Source organism: Pieris napi, chromosome 20 (assembly GCF_905475465.1).
Source record: "Pieris napi chromosome 20, ilPieNapi1.2, whole genome shotgun sequence".
Taxonomy (NCBI): domain Eukaryota; kingdom Metazoa; phylum Arthropoda; class Insecta; order Lepidoptera; family Pieridae; genus Pieris; species Pieris napi.
This window is the reverse complement of record NC_062253.1, coordinates 7,313,387-7,330,910: the sequence shown is the minus strand read 5'-3', so window position 1 is coordinate 7,330,910 and position 17,524 is coordinate 7,313,387. Positions and strand designations below refer to the sequence as shown.

Here is a 17,524-nt window from a genome sequence, read left to right as displayed (position 1 = left end):
GAAATAAGATTTTACAAAACCGGAATTCACGTGCAAGGCAGTATATAATCTAGGCCATTAGTACTTTTGTTAATTCTAATAAATAAAAATATTTATTGTAAGTAAACCTTCGATTTTAATGACTCATATTTTAACACCGAAAATAATTTAATTTCGTGAAAGTTTATGAAAATAACAGTAAAATTATTCATAATTGAAATATAATTGAATACATTTTAATAATTAAAAATAAACAAATATAGTATTAAAAAAGGTCCAAGTGTCCATATATCACTGACTATGATAAAAATTGCGCTACAACTCTCGGAAATAATAATCAGCCTTAGAATTCTAGGAAAATAGGTGATTAGCACTTAGAGTGCCGGTTTCCTCATGATAATTTTCTTCGCCATTTGGAGAACATATTTTTTGACGTGACAACGTCTTATAATTCGATGGAGCCGGCTGCACGCACGATAAAACATGACTCATGCGGCGTTACCTTTGAGGCGTTCCATTTAAGGCTTGAAGTGCAAGCGAGAGCACTCGTTCCGCGCTCTCGCTTGCACACAAAAATTGACATAATTGTATTTATGCGTACAAATAAATGTAACTTGATCAATTCAATTGTGATTTCCATTTACTTCCTTCTCTATATCCATACAAAATATCTATCTAACAAATAAAATTAAAATTTTCTTTTGAAGAATGCAACCATTCCATCAGTATTTTCTTAAGGCGTTGTCACGTTCAACTATCGTCAGTAAACCGACTTTACAGACAACCGATATTTTTTTTTTATATTAATGAAAGCCATGGCCTGCCTTCGCTCCAGGAAGCTTTCTCTCTATTTTTCCCTACAGTGTCATACATTCACACAGCGTAATCTTTATATATATTGCCTGCACATATAGATTCTTCCGCCTGCTACAAGGCTGCTCTATTTGAAAACCAAATAATATTTACAATTAACGCACGTAAATACTGAACATATATATTTGCTTATTAATCTCGATACGGAAACGATTTCGCGCAGGTAACGTGTTAAACTAGCGATCACGCGTGCCTCGTAGTGTCAAGGTAATTGTTGTAACAATGATCACAATAGAAATGCTACGTGTAATGTTATGGCGAAGGGAACGTGTCTAACAATGAATTATGCTGACGTAAAATGGCTTAGTATGTTACGTAGCTCATACATACTTTTCTTATATTATAACTTATATCTTTAATATGCCGGAATTATAGTATTATACAATTTTATGACAACTATATAAGAAAGTCACAAAGAACGTTTCTTTGTTAACAAACTATGTATGTACTGAATTCTTAAACAGTTAAAATAATTACATACATTTTAAACTAACATAACCTCACAACAGTGATATCCTCCTATACTGTGCATCCTGCTTTGGATTTCCTAACTTTTGATAACGGACGAGCTCAGTTTTTAAATTTATTACAAAAAATTAATTCGTTTATATACTATGATTTTTCAGAGCTTTGCTTGACAAAAGGAGGGGGGGGGGGATAAATTGCAGTAAATCTGCTTACGTAATACTTGAACCCCTTATGCACTTCTTGTACTTTACCCAGTGGTGGTTCTTTTTTATTTTTCCATACTAGAGTTGCCTGGAACACGTTACAACTTATGGAACCAGTTTTTTACATGTATGTTTAAGGATAAACTATGTATCTGCATGCGCCTAATATACTAAGACATTGAATAGATAGTAAGCACTTGCATGTACAAAGAAATAAATGTCTTATGTTTCTTTTAATTCCGCTGTTAGTTACTTTAACAGCCTAAGTAACTAACAATCGAACACACTGTAAAATATAATTGATTTAAAGAAAAAACTTTTTACCGGATTTAAGTTATGTATTATTATAAATTTACAATTATTTAACATAATTTTAAATTTATCCGACGTTTCGCGTGCTTTACAGCGTGCGTGGTCACGGTGACTGAAGACAAAAGGTGTTGGATGTCAAAAAGTATCACAGCTGTAGAGAGTTGCATTATCTGTATTTATTTCCCCGGTGTTAGTATCGGATTTAAAATTATGTTAAATAATTGTAAATTTATAATAATACATAACTTTAATCCGGTAAAAAGTTTTTTCTTTAAATGTGTAAAGGTTATGTTAATCAAAGACATTACTAAATATAATTGAATTTGATCTTGCGTTCCAATTTCCATTACATACATTCGTTCGTTGTTCTGTCAACTGTTTTTATTAGATGTATTTGTATCACAGTTACTCAGCCATAAGTTATAAATTAATATTTTTTTCCTTTTAAAGCTTAAACGTTCGTAGCAACGCACTAAAACCAGAACTATTAAGAAAGTATTTGACAAACAATTCTATATTTTATATATAAATAAAAATCTAGAAACAGCAAAATATTATACAACATTATTGCCTGTTATTACGTATTCATGTTTTATTTTTAGCGAGAATCTGACCCAATAAGAGGCTTCACATGTATCGCTAATAGGATGTATTACGTTATAGTCATATGTGGCGGCCGCTATACTAAGTAATTATGTATAGTAAAATTACTTCCGGAAAGAATAAATATGTACTTCATCGATTTTTTTACTAAAACCAGTAGGTAGGTAGGTAGTTTCATTTAGTACGTTTTATCACGATACGGCACACTTTTTTTCATTTCCCTGATCTGATCTGATCCCAAAATTTTATAAAATTGAAGATCACATAATTTTTGTCTAAGCTTTTATTACTTTATGGCCATAAAAATAGTAACATTTATAATAGTCAATGATTGACGAGATTAATTACGATTTAACATTTAAAACGCGACAAATTATCATTGATATCTTGAGAAATAGTCCCATGTCTGATCTCACGATACTTGTATCGGTAATAAGAGTTATTGAATAGAGATTTCATTTGAAGAGAGATTATCTCCGTAAGTTTTTTTTATAGAACGGGTGAAACGAGCAACAAGCCAACCAGATTTTAAGGGATACCGCCGCCCATGGAGACCGCCAGAAAGCTCGCAAGTACAATGGCATTTAAGTATTGGCTGTTGTTCTATTGAAGGATAGACAAAGTCACCGTGGCCGAAACTCTTAAAGAACTAATTCAACTGCTTAGAGCCTCTTATCTCATCTAAAGTTAAACACAGTTTGTCAGTTTTTGTACTGAAACATTTCTACAGTTTTATTATACAGAACAGGGGGCAAACAGGTAGGAGGCTCACCTGATTTTAAGTGATACCGCCGCCCGTGGACACTCTCAATGCCAGAGGACTCGCGAGTGCGTTGCCGGCCTTTTAAGAATTGGTACGCTCTATTCTTGAAGGACCCTAAGTCGAATTGGTCGTCCTGTGTCAAGGTGATACGGGTGGAATTTCGTATTCTGCCTCATTTTATTTTATTTTATTATATAATTCAAACGCTCAAATCTGGACTAATATCATTTCTCATTTGCGGTCATACGTAGCACCCATTTCAATCCGTGCCCATTAATTTTGTGTGCGGTCCAAATCTCCGAAATATGGGCCGGGACTTATGTTACAGTTTCCATTGTCATGTCAAAGCTATCGGATTAGTTTGGCATCGCCTCCCGTTAGAAATTGGATACCTTTTGAAGATATATGAAAGGACAGATTAAACTTTTAGTAATCTCTCTTACCCATTATACAATTGCTTGTTATAAATAATAATTTAATATGTATATAAATGATCTGTGCGTGGGTTCATGATGAAACTCCTAAACGGCTGGACCGTGTTTGATTATTTTTTTATGTTTTGTTTTAAATTAAATGGGCTATTTTACAAAATTAAAACCCATTAGAGATTATTTATAATTGACTATAGAACCTACAAATAAATATTTATTTTGTTCTGACTTTAAAAGTTCAAATTATACAAATATAATTTGAACTCGAAGATAGGGAAGAAATGCTTTGGCGTTGTGTTGCTTGACAACGCTAACAAAACTTATATTGTTTTGAAAGTTAATTATGATTCTTCAATTACACAAAAATATATTATATTTCAATCAAAAATTAAACTCTTGTCTAATCTTAATACATGTAGAGTTTTTGATACATTAACAATTATTTACAAGATAATTTACTTCACAACGCTTTTTAAGTCATGTTTTATACAAATTACTCTCAAAACACTTTATTAAACCTCAGACCCAACATAACTATGTCTTGAATGCTATTTTCTCTGAAATTAACTAATTGAGGTGTATGAAAAAGGTTTTCTGTAACTACGAACCGTAAGCAATCAATTGGAATCCATTAGCAAATTGGCCGATCAATCATTTCGAATACACTTCATTTATTCACCTAAAATATCTGTAAACGTTCTCCGTAACTCAGACACACTTATCTCATTAACCTAGGACCAAAGTGATTCTCAGACAAACAATAACATGTATGTATGTTACTGATGTAAAAAAGGAAATGTATTAAAACAGATGAGGAGATGTGCCACTATTTATAACATACTATAAGCCTCAAATGGGTAATGTTTTGTCTTTGTTTACAGTATAGGGTGATAAGGACAAAACATTCCATTGTTCGTACATATCGACGTTAATCTATTTGATATCTTATATAAAATTCTCGTGTCACAATGTTAGGTACCATACTCCTCCGAAACGGGTCGACCGATTTTTATCATACTTTTTATGCATATTCAGTCTGAGAATCGGCTACTATCTATCTTCCAAACCCCTAAGTGATAAGGGGTGTCAACCCCAAAAAAATATTTTTAAACAAGTTTTGATTTTATTTTTTTATGATACAATAAACAAAAATACATACAACCCCTTATTTTGATATCTCTACAATCAAGCCCCATTTTTTAGTATTGTAGATATGTAGTTATTTTTATTGAACTAAAAAAAAATTACTTAGAAATAATATACATGGCAAAACAACGTTTGCGGTCTAAATTATAAAAATTTGAAAGATTCCCAACTAAACATACATACAATGTAGTGTTCTTTAAATTAATTGCCTACAATAAAGTATAAGTAGGATAAAAATAAGTTAATTATTAAAAAAGTATGTCAAGGAGTTTAATAACCTTGTTTATGTTCAAAGAGCAGTGTTGGTCAAGTGGTTTAAGCGACTATCAACACTGTTTAAATCGGTTTTGAACCAATGGAATTTTCTGATTTTGGTCATTCGTCCGCAATATCATGAGGAAACCGTCAATCTTAAACCCAAAAATCTATGATATGTGTGAAAAGATCAATTATCAAACCTTCTTTGTAAATTAATTATTGATTAATTAAGCTGAACAAATCCCATAATTTAATTTAGCCAGTCTTTTTATATTAATGAATGATACTAAGGCTAATTAAAAACCAGAACTAAATTTAGTCGTTGTTGTGTATATAGAAATACCACCATAAATATGGTAACAATTACTAAGTAATATAATAAATTCATTATTATCATAATTGCTAACTTATGTCCACATTTTCTAAAATACCAACTGGGTCTTAGCAAAAAAGGTTGGTTCTGTGCCCTTATAAAAATACAAAACATATATTGCTATTTATTAAAAACACCATCGGTGTTCAAGTTTTGCACCACAATATTATACTAGCAAATCTTTATTAAAGAAAAAAAAATCTATAAAAACGCTGCACATCTTCGTGACGTTCCATAAAAATTTTACCCTCATGCGCCTAAATTAACGAATCCATCTGTGCGGAATATCGATGGAATTGAACGATTCATGTCAAATGATATCTAGATTCAATTAGACACAATTAAAGGCCCTTAGGCATTAAGTGGGAGCAATTAAGCAGAGTACCATCTGCGTTGAACTGATAGACGTAACAAAACAATAAAAATGGAGTCAGAAACAAATAAAACTATTTGATTGCCTATAAAACTAGCGTTGTAAATCAAAAGGTTATTTTATCGTGACGTGATGTAATTACTTTTTATCTTGGCAACTTATTTTCATTACGGAACCGACCCTTATCTATTCTCTGACAGCTGTAACATTTTCACAGAAATACGCAAAATATAACGCATAGGTTGGTCCAAACTGTAAAGCGACCCTTGATATTTTTATCTCGTTATTAATTAGTCCAATATTTCACTTGCTCAACTAGATAATACAGTACATACTAGATAGTACAAGTTCTGAATAATGCTTTTATTTAAATCAATATATTACTTCAGATCATCTCATCATCATCGATTACTTCAGAAGGGCCAAGGGGCGAGAAACAAGTAAATTCCACATTATTATTTATTATTATGTAGATAAACACACTAACAACTTAATAAATTTTGAAAGATTCACTATAATTTTTTGAATCTAAAACTAAAAACCTTATATATTATTAAAAGGAGTCCCTTTAGGCAAGGTTCCGAAGAAGGCTTAATAAATTGATGCGCGCGTGCTGGATGATTCGGAGAAATTATCCAAAAATTCAACTGTTTTTAAAAAAGTTCAAAGTGGGTACACTAATCACATTTTCTGGAAGTACATTCCAGTCATTGCATAGTATTTTATATTCAATGGACCTAATTATAGATATAATAAATAGCCTTTATATAACATATAAATATTACAATCGTTTTAAATACCAATCAGAGTAGTAAACTGGATCTCTTCGATCTACAATTTATTTGGCAAAAAGGAGACATCTAAGGAGTGTGGATTCAGCTTCCGCATTTAGAAGCCCATTTAGTCCGTTGTGCGTTAAGACCTCTAATTTATCATGGGAAAATATCTCAACGAATAAAACTAAAATGACGTGACTTTAGCACAATTGATCTACATCCCACGCTTGCAGCGAACCGTTAGATACCGCAGCCGACGTCTTTGATCATTCATTCATAACAACTGAGCAGATGTATACTATTATGTGAATATTCAATGCATAACTGTAATCTATTGTTACATATTTAAACACGTTTTAATTATTACTGTATAAAATGCCTTATTTTCCATGAAAATGTAATTAAAACCGATTCAACGTTCGCAAATTTAGAACCCGGCTTAACGCTCAACGTCGGCAAAGTAAATTGTTTTCAGTTCAGTTTTATAACTGATTAACGTGTTTTTTAGTAATTATAAAATGTTGGGACTATTAAAGAGTTAATAAAATAACAGAAGGAAACAAAGACACGGGGTCTTATTTCTGTGTGATGTATCGTCCGCTCTAGGTGAATATCTGACGCTGCGGAGACCTAGCTCAGACTATACATTATTCTTCTAATAATTAACATCAAATGAATAGCTCCAACAACAGATTTCATTCATTCGTTAGGTATAAATTGAATTCACTAGTCAACTGTGAATTTAATTAGAATCCTTTATAAAATGCGATATCAAAGCGAGGTTATAAAGAATGTCCTAATTGAGGGCAATCAATGGAAATGAAACACGTTCTGAGTAAAGCATTCAGGTCAATCAATAGGACGCGAAGACGTTCGCGTGACAGGCGACAGGCGATGGCTCTTACCTAGCTAGAGTAAATCAGTATCGCAACTTCGTCATGGTAGAATAAAATGAGTTTCATTAAGTTTATGTTATTATTATATTTCATACTGTTACAAGGCCTCCAAATCCTACCACATGTCTCTGCCCCTCGCTACTATTTTGCAATCTTTCCCCGCTATGCCTTTTCATTTTACCAAATTTCTGGTGGGCGTTTTGTCTTTTTTCTACCCACTGGGCCAAATCAAGGACTTTTTGACTCTCTGCCATCGCAAACACGGAAAGTGTGACCGACCCGTACCCACTTTAAGTTTTGTTGAGTGTGTTAACCACGTGTTATTTATGTAAGGCTTTTTGCATTGTCGTTAGTTTTCAACCGGTATAATATGGATATATAACTACTAAATTTAAGGTAAGCGGTTTGGAGCATCATAAAATTTTGTTCTTCCTAATATTTGCAATGTCAATGTATTTGCAACAAAGATTCGTGCAGCAGTAATTTTGTAACGGGCGAAAACTCTTTTAGGCTAAGAACATAGTTCTATAGAACAACAATCACATTTAAAAATGTAATAAACTCAAAGGCTTATTTACTTAACCAAATTTGAATTCTGTGTCGATAGTTCAAATGTTATTTTATATATATAAAAGAAAGTCGTGTTTGTTACAACACTTATAACTCGAGAACGGCTGGACCGATTGCCATGGTTTTTGATTTGATTTGTTTCCGTCCCGAATAGCAGAATAAGCAATAAAATATCGGATAAGTTATCGAATAAAAATAAATAAATTAATTAATTTTACGAATGCAAAAACCATATGGTGCCATCTGTTGACAAAACTACGCATCATTTTACGTCGAATTCGTGTCAGTTCAAGAAATTCCGATCTTGAGGTGAATGAGGAGATGCATAACCATGCTTTGATCCTGATCAAAAGATGTTGGATATCAGAAAGTGCTTAACATGCAGTATCGCCATATTGACGCTAGAGAGAAGATGCCTAATGTGTAAAACTGCCATTCTTCTTTCGCAATGGCAAGCAATAAAACATTTCTGTATTTCCAAAAAAGTTGTATTAATGTAATACTTAACATTAATGAAATCCTAAAATAAGTTAAATTAAAGTAACAACGATATTATAAGGTTGTAGGGCGGAACGAAGTTAGCCAGGTCAGCTAGTATATATATATAAATTCTGCATCGCTTCGTAAATAGTATAAGTATTTTAAGAGACTATAACGTACATAGCAAAAATTTCAATAATATAAAGCCATTATTGATATAAATAGAGATAAAACGTCAAAGAACGTGTTCTTGTGGACAACGCTGGTTCAAATTAAATTTTCCTGGCCGTAATTGAAATCCCATAATAGATAGGGGAGACTCTAGCCAAGGAAGAGCAAAGTTAAAGAATATAGATAGGATAAAAGTAATGATCATAATTACAACGTAATAAACTGTAACGTAATTTATTTTTGAGTTTATATGAATTTATCTCACAATTTCAATTGCACTGATGTTAAATGGATTTTGGTAATTTAATCATATGTAACTTCAATTGATATGGATATTATGATTGTGAATTTGTTTATTTCTGATGAATATAAATTACATATTCACATATTTTTTCAAGTACTTATTACAAAATATTTTAACAAAACGGCAATACGACTATGATTTACGTTGATTATTTAATACAGATATATTTATTATTTATATTTAATAGGAAAACAATAACTAACCTTAAAATATAATAACTAAACTATATTATTAAAAGGAGTCCCTTTAGGCAAGGTTCCGAAGATACTGGCAGCGTTCCCCCTTTGAATCGCTAGACTAATTCTAGACCTTGTCCGAGGTAGCTGCCAGCTCTTCGGTCTCTTCGGATTAACATTTTTGATATTTCCTTAAAAAGCCTTATAGCGCTAGGACCCAACGGACCAAGGGTCTCGACACCGAATGGGACAAAATCATATTCAGAGCCTTATACCCCAGTATGTTTTTTCAATACATTATAGTACTTCAACATCATATTGTTAGATAGTTAGATTATGTATATATGTTTTGTAACTTAATATTGATAAACGTTAACCTTTTATATATATACAACTTCATCTATTAACAATAAGGGCAAGTATAATTAGGTTTTTATTTAGATTTTTATTTATCCAACAAAGATACAAGAGAGAGCGATAAATTTACTATTGCAATTTGGTACAAAATAACCAGTATTACAAAACTTCTTACGAAACGAGACTAAAAGCAGTTGTTACTGGTGTAATTTCTAACAAGCCATATTTAACTGTCAAACCACAAATGTTAGTATAGTTCCGTAACCAAAAATCATAGAATTATTGGTTTGAAAAAAAAATTGAAAATTGATGCACACTTTTCTGGTAGTGTGAGCTTAGTTGGTCGCTATAGTCTTATCTAATACATACTTTAAACTAAAGTTGTAACCCATAACAAATACCGAATTAACCCGCAATATATGTACAATTTGGTGTCACATACGTCAAGTATGAATTGGAAATGACGAATGTATGAACATTAGATATGTTATAGCATATCGCTTAACTAAGTAGTTTAGTTTGCTTTAAATGGTATACCCCTTGCCACTCTATTCTTCACTTATCAGTATTGAGATGGGAATCTAATTTTTTGTTATATTATTACATACTTATAAAAAAATTGGATATATATAATATGTGTATTAATTCACACATCCATCTTACATATAAAACCGAAATTGTATGAGACATTTCAGTTAGCTCGCAAAAAAAATTAGTATGTTTAAAGAATCTTGTCTAAAAATCTATTTAAAATAATACGGTGGCAAAGCCTACGGGACGCCCAAAAAGGGCAGTCATCGCAGCCCATAGACACCAATTTTTAGTGGGTGCGTTGTCGGCCTTTGAGGGAGAAGTACACTCTAACTTTGAATAGTAGGAGGTGGTATCTCTCAGGGAAGACCTCCACCGGGAGTCGATTCCACAGTTCGCTAGTTCTCAAAAGAAAATGCCTTGTGAAACGGACTGCGAAAGACTTCCAGCCATCAAGGTGATGTTGATGAAATTTTGAATTGATACGGCTCGTACGGTGTTGAAACGAGGCGGGAGGGATCAACCCAAACAATTCTTTAGAACACTCACCATAGTACACTTTATAGAAAACGCAAAGAGATGCAATTTCTCTACGTAGAGAGAGAGAGAATCAAGCCGATCAGTAATAGAATAAATAACATATTAAAATAAAATAGCAATTAAATTGTTTAATTAGTGAACTAACCATTTCGAAAACACAAGGTGAAACAATCAGAGCGTCTTATTTACTCCACTTAAGATACCTTCAATAAAATATGTATAATCAATGCTGACACAGAACAATTCAGAAAATTTTCTTTCTTATAATCTCATATGCCGCGGATGGTTTTAGAAAATGGTACTCCTTGTTACATAGCCCTACACCGATAGCCTATTCTGTTATTTTATCAAGAATTATTTTAACCTTTGTAACAAAACAATGCTTACATATGTCTTAACAAAAAGGCACCAAAACATTCCAATTGTTTTTTTAAATCTTTACAAACTTTTTAATGTCACTGCGCACACGCAGAATAAAACAAACTTTTGGAACGAAGTTCCTTATCGCACGTTGTGAAAGGGGGCTAGACGGAAAAAATTCTTACGAAAAGTTGTCACGACACTTTTTTGCTATTTGCTATTGTAATACACCGGTTCTCTTCCGATCACCGAAGTTAAGCAACGTCGGGCGAGGTCAGTACTTGGATGGGTGACCGCCTGAGAACACCTCGTGATGTTGGCTTTTTTTTTTCGTCGTAAGATTGGTGTCGAGAAAATCTATCATACTGTTATGATACCAATTAACATATAAATTAATCGAAAGGAATTTCGTTCCATCCGGGTGTCCCTTGACACCTCTAAAGTTTTTTAACCAAAATTATACATCTTTACAAAAACGTTACATATTCTAAAAAAATTGAGGTAGACGTTACATATGACCACACATTCAAGAACTCAAATTACATTATTACAAACTAGTTCACGTTTGTGTATGAAATTAAAATTGCCATCCATTCAGTCTCATCACATTAAGAACCGCTAGGTGCAATTACTTAATGTTAGGGTACTTTCCGCATATTGCTCATGTAGGTCAACGGTTTAAAAAGTTCCTAACTACAAGGACGAAGGTAAAGAATAAAGCCACACATGCGGAAGACGTTAATTACCCCGTCATGCTAATAAAGGCAGTTCCTTCTGTGTTCTGCTCTTTATCTTGTGTTCTTAATCTGGGGCAAGGATTGTACGTGAGGTCACCTTTGTTAATATTCATTAGAGAACATGAAAGTTTGAACACAACGGATACATTGTTATTAATTTAAACTTTAAACACTATAATTTATCGTGTTGCAAGTCGCTGTATAGTATTATAACTTTAACCGAAACGTATATAGAATTAGGCAAACGTAGAGGACATCAACATTAGATGCTACCCAGCAGATGACATGTTTAACGGAACAGCTCCTAATCAAAGATTCACAAGTTCTTTCTCTCATGTGTCAAATGGTCGAATATTGACAGATGGATTTATTTCCCTCAAGTTCGGCAATCTAAGTCGATGTCGTAGCCCTCGTGGGAGGGGCAACACTCAACCGGTTAACTCATAATGTTAAAAGACAGTAGTACATTCTACGTTAAATCATATTTTACGTGATACATTCAAAAATTCATACCTTTCTTTGTCGTGAGTCGACTGCGGGTATTGTAGAATCGTCTGCTGCGAATCCATATCCACCACGCATACCGTGCCGAGCTCCAGTTCTAAAAAAGGCACATACATTAAAAGTGGTCTACCCTATAAAGGCTTGTTTCTAGATTTAAACGCATTGTATAAAAATATCTACTATTTGAGTTGACATTGCGTTATCAAACATAAACACTGCTATATAGACTTAAGTAGCTGATATTGCAGGTTTCGATAACTAACAGGTCAAAGACACTTATATAAATAAAAATATTGAACATTATGTTTACCTTACGCTTAATAAAATGATCAGAGTCTGCATGATTGTTTACGAAATTATTATTTTTTATAAATACGCAATATTTTCATTTATGCGAAACAAGCATTAATTTAAAAATCCTATTATAACTCGAGATTTCGTGTGCTTTTCAACAATCAGACAACGAGAGAATTTTTTTTAAATAAATTGTGTTAAAATTTGCTAAGATTTTTTTCAAACACATATATATATAGTAAAAAATATACAAAATATGATATGATAACATAACAAATATATAGTCTACTAGAAGACCGGACAAGCGTTGCTGTGGCTAAGGTTTTTGTTATATTACATAGTAGCAAACTATTCAAGGGAAACGGTAGGTGAATACCAGTCATGGGGACCACCTTGCTTTTTTGATGGTTATGTCATTAAATTGTAGCTTATGTGAAACGTTGGTACTTTCAACAGCACCATCTGTTAAAATTGTGACTATCAAATAATAAACAAATATTTTGCAATAAAATAATATTGCGGGTAGAAATTGAGATGTAAGCTATCCTATCTTTTAAGTTGGATCAAACTACACACGGTGTGCAAATTTGATTGATATCGGTTCGGTAGTTTAGGAGTCCATAGCGGACAAACAACGTGACACGTAATTTATATATATTAAATGAAATGAAATAGTTTATTCTTGCAAGTAGGACTATATAAATCACTTTTACAATGTCATCCTAAACTAGATGAAGTCGACATTTCCTAACTGACTGCCCTGAGAAGAAATGTCGAAACAAACTCGGGGGTCTTAGTCTCTTTTATAGTCCAGATAATACAATAATAAATTAATAAATTGGTGTAAACAAATGCAGAGTATTTACTGGACTGGTCTTTGGAAGAAAGAACCAGATCGATCTGAGCAAGCCTGTGCCAGCAGACGGCTAGCATGCCCCGAATAGCTCATGCAGCTCAACCATTTTTAAGGGAGCTGCACAACCCGGTACACAACAATACCGCCAGTGGCACCATAAAAATATGTGGGGCAACAACTCACTCAGATCGCCAGCCCAAAATAACTATAGACTAAAATGTATCAAATTATAAATCAAGCAAAAGAGTTTATGATATACCCGCATAATGTTTACACTTACAATGGATACAAAATGTATTTTTAAGGTGTACCTTAAAGCAAGGAAAAAATAATGAAATTGAAAAATATAATCGAAATATAATCATTATTCACTTGGCATGTCAAAGTGTAAAATATTGTATGCAAAAGCACAAAACATGTCAGTATTGTAGAAAAAGAAAAAATGAATATGCACTAAGCACAAAACATGTCAGTAATATAGAAAAAAAAAAAAAATGTAAAAAAATGAATATGCACTAAGCACAAACATGTCAATAGAATAAAATAAAATGCATATGCAAAAGCACAAGACATGTCAGATTGTAAATATGTACAACATGCAAAAAAAAAAAAAAAAAGAAGTGAAAGACAGCTTACAAAAACACAAGCGATAGCTGTATAAGCGAGCAGCTCAATCCCAGGCGTTTCTATCATTTAAATAATCGGATATCCTGTAATATCCTTTAGTTAATAATTTTGATTTAATAAAAAATTTAAATTTCTTAAGGGGAAGTTTACGAACATCCATAGGAAGTTTATTGTAAAAGCGTATACATTGACCCATGAACGAGTTGCTTATTCTATGAAGGCGAGTAGCATGAACTGTTAAATTATTTTTGTTCCTAGTATTTCGGGAGTGAAGATCAGACAATTTGACAAAATCCGGTTCGTTTTTGTAAACATAAAGTAAATTTTCAAAAATATATTGTGAAGTTACAGTCAGAATGTTTATCTCTTTGAATTTCTCTCGGAGAGAAACTCTAGGACCTAACTTATATATAGCGCGGACAGCCCTTTTTTGTAATAAGAAGATTATTACAAAAAAGGTACGCCAAGCCAAAAGAGATAAGATAGAATTATCTATGTTATTCACCGTCAAAATTAAATCATGTTAACCTAACGTGTAGGCATGTTTGTAAAAACTATACAAACATCAACGCGTGAGGATTACACATGATAAAACCCAGCTTCCGCTAACGGAAACACATGTACGCAAGGTTGTTTTGTTTGTAATTTCGTGTTAATAGAAACAGTAAAGATCTACTCGGCCTTTCCATTAACTTTTATACATCATTAACATTAGTTGGTATAATCAAACTGCATATACCTGATTTGACATAACTCATAAATCAGTTTTAGTGATAATAATAATAAAGTTTATTTGTACAATTTTGTATCTAGTAAACTTGTATTACAAAAATAGGTCCTTCTCATATAATCTATTTTTCGCTACATTTAACTTCAAAATAGCTATAATATAAAGATCGAGTAATTAACATTACAACATTGTTCATTAATAACGTTATAAATAGTACAATTACATTAAACCCTAAGTCATATTATCGCGACATTAAACTTTAAAATTGCCGTATCTCATAAATCGATTTTACCTTGAAATCTTTGTATGTGTTCACTGTACAGTAATGGAATTTTTACGTTGTCATACGTTAACGATTTATTCACATCACAATTGTAGCCTAGAGCCGTTATAACTTCTAAAGTAAATATGAAGTATCGTATTAATAGTGATGTCATTTTACAGAAACGAATATAAAAATTCGACTCATAATTATTAGCAGATGCGATACAATTTACTAATAACTAAAATTAAATCCTTTTCCTTATTTCTCTGTGTCATGTAAAATATCCACAACTATCATTTGTTGAGGTTATATAAATAAAATATTTAAGAGTCTCACGATTTGCAAGCTGTCAATAAACGTATATTCAGAGAAATTTTTTTCTTGACGTTCCTATGAACGTGTGTATAACGTATTTACATCTAAACTTTTATAAATGGTATAGGTTCATTATGGCCACTAGTTTTTGTCGTTCTCGTAGAAACATAAGTCACTCTGGATATTGTTCTGGGTGTAAACACAGGTAACTTCAATAAACTCGTAGCAAATACGACTGCCATTTTGCATATAGAAACAATTGTGATCAATTATAATGTCCAATCGTTATCAACATATCGAAATAGGTAATTATGAATCTCGCAATACGTGTATAGCGATAATGCAACGATGACTCAACGCGAGGTCGAACTGGAAGTTAGCTGATTCTCTTTAAAATCCGGTTTCACTAGTATTGTGCACAACTAGGCGTAGATATACATAACGGCGTCAAATTGGTCGGAATTATATTAAATGAATGATAGTTAATGATACCTAAAAACATATTTCTATTTATATACTGTGTGTGTGTGTGTTCGTTCAATATATTGCTAATAAAACACCAATTGCCGCATTACTCTTATCATCCAGATAACCCATGTTAAGAGGAAATACTTTAAAAATAGACATTTTTTTATATGAAAGGGCAAGAATAACATGGGAAGTCATTCAATTGCAAAATTGACAAACTCTTTACGTAACATACAAAGTACTAGTAATTGCTAAATAATAAGTGCTTTTAAGGCATGAAAGTGTAATTGGCAATCTTAGTTATTTAATAACTAAAGTAATTTCTAAGTATACATGAAAACATACACCTATATTTATTTCTAATTTCATAGAAATAAATAGTTAATAGCATTTCATTGAGGAAAAAAAATATCATAAGAAAAAGTTCATTACTATAAAAATGATAAATAAACACTTCATCATTTTTTTACCAATCAACCAACTTTAATTATATAACTAAAATATTTAAGAGGATCCCATATTCTTTAAGTTTATAGTTGTAAACAAAATAATTCCAGACCTTTCTATGATCAGACTAATATTTTAGATGGTAGTAGTGAACACTGAGGTTTTAAGGTTTTGTTTAAAAATAAACTAGCACCAAGAACTCATAGCATAGATAAATAAATATTACATTTTACACAAAATATCAAATCTAAAAGTATTGAAGAAACTTTAATATATAAAAATGATTATTCACATGAAATACACTAAACAGAACTCCTTAAACAAGTAATATATGATAAGACAAACCTTTTTTTCTAATTGTTTGTCTATATCCATATACAATAATAGTAAAATATACAAAAATAAGTTTCTATAATAAAAACAACATATCTTATCTTTATAAATTTTAGGTCTATCGTTGATTGAAAATAAAAATGCACTTTATATAATACTGTTACTTTATTTATTTGTAAGCACCATATTAAGGCCAGTTAAAATAAAAACAATGTAGTGCACAAAGAAATAAGCAAGCTAATCAAAATTGTCGACACCACGAATTGATACGCAGATAAAGAAGGCTTACGTAGTCACCTGTAACTTCGTGTATTTTTTATTTATTATGTAGATACTGTACGAGACCAGCTTACCTCGCCTGTTAAAAGGACGAACTCGCACAGCAACTTTAATCTTATCCGAGGCCATTTTGACACTCTTTTTGCACGGAAAATACAAAACACAACACTTTTCACATGAATCTATTATAAAATATTGCACTTAATCACCCATATTCCAGAACTACAAAAATCATTATTTCACGTTAGATTCGCGACGATATCAAAATGACACTGCCCGCCATGTTGTTTTAAAGCTGAAATAGAACCTTGACAATTGACATTATAATTTTAGTGTTGCTAGTTACTAGTCAATGACTACAACTAAATAACTGTGGGATATGTTTAAAGCTAATGAGCTTTATTTGCTTTTGATAGCATATATTTATATGAAAGTGATTACTCACATTATTTTATATAAATTTAACCGAAATCGTACTAAAGACCTAAAATAAGATAACGATAATAATAAGTAAACTGGCAAGCATCAAAAATTGTCACTAAGTTTAAAAAATGTGATATTGTTAAAACAATTATTTGAAAAAATTTGGTTTAATTTTGGACTTTCCATTACTGTGACACTTTGTGAGTTATGACTATTAAGTATAAAATTTTTAATTTACCACTAATAAACTAGAGCATGATTAAATTTCCTATGTGTAGCTAAAATAGTGGTTTTCTTAAAAGC

General features: G+C 31.9%; 1 protein-coding gene across 10 annotated transcripts in view; it reads right to left on the bottom strand.

Moving 5' to 3' along the window:
- Positions 1–17,072, bottom strand: part of LOC125060034 (kinesin-like protein KIF13B) — a 124,452-nt gene extending 107,380 nt beyond the window's left edge. For all 10 annotated transcript variants that reach the window (XM_047664779.1, XM_047664783.1, XM_047664784.1 and 7 more), the window contains exons 1-2: positions 16,873–17,072; positions 12,194–12,281 (exon numbers count right to left, since the gene is read on the bottom strand). In XM_047664779.1, coding sequence (XP_047520735.1) covers positions 12,194–12,281; positions 16,873–16,927 — 143 coding nt within the window. In that variant the 5' untranslated portion in view covers positions 16,928–17,072. The remainder of the gene's footprint in view (positions 1–12,193; positions 12,282–16,872) is intronic.
- Positions 17,073–17,524: the final 452 nt, after the last annotated feature.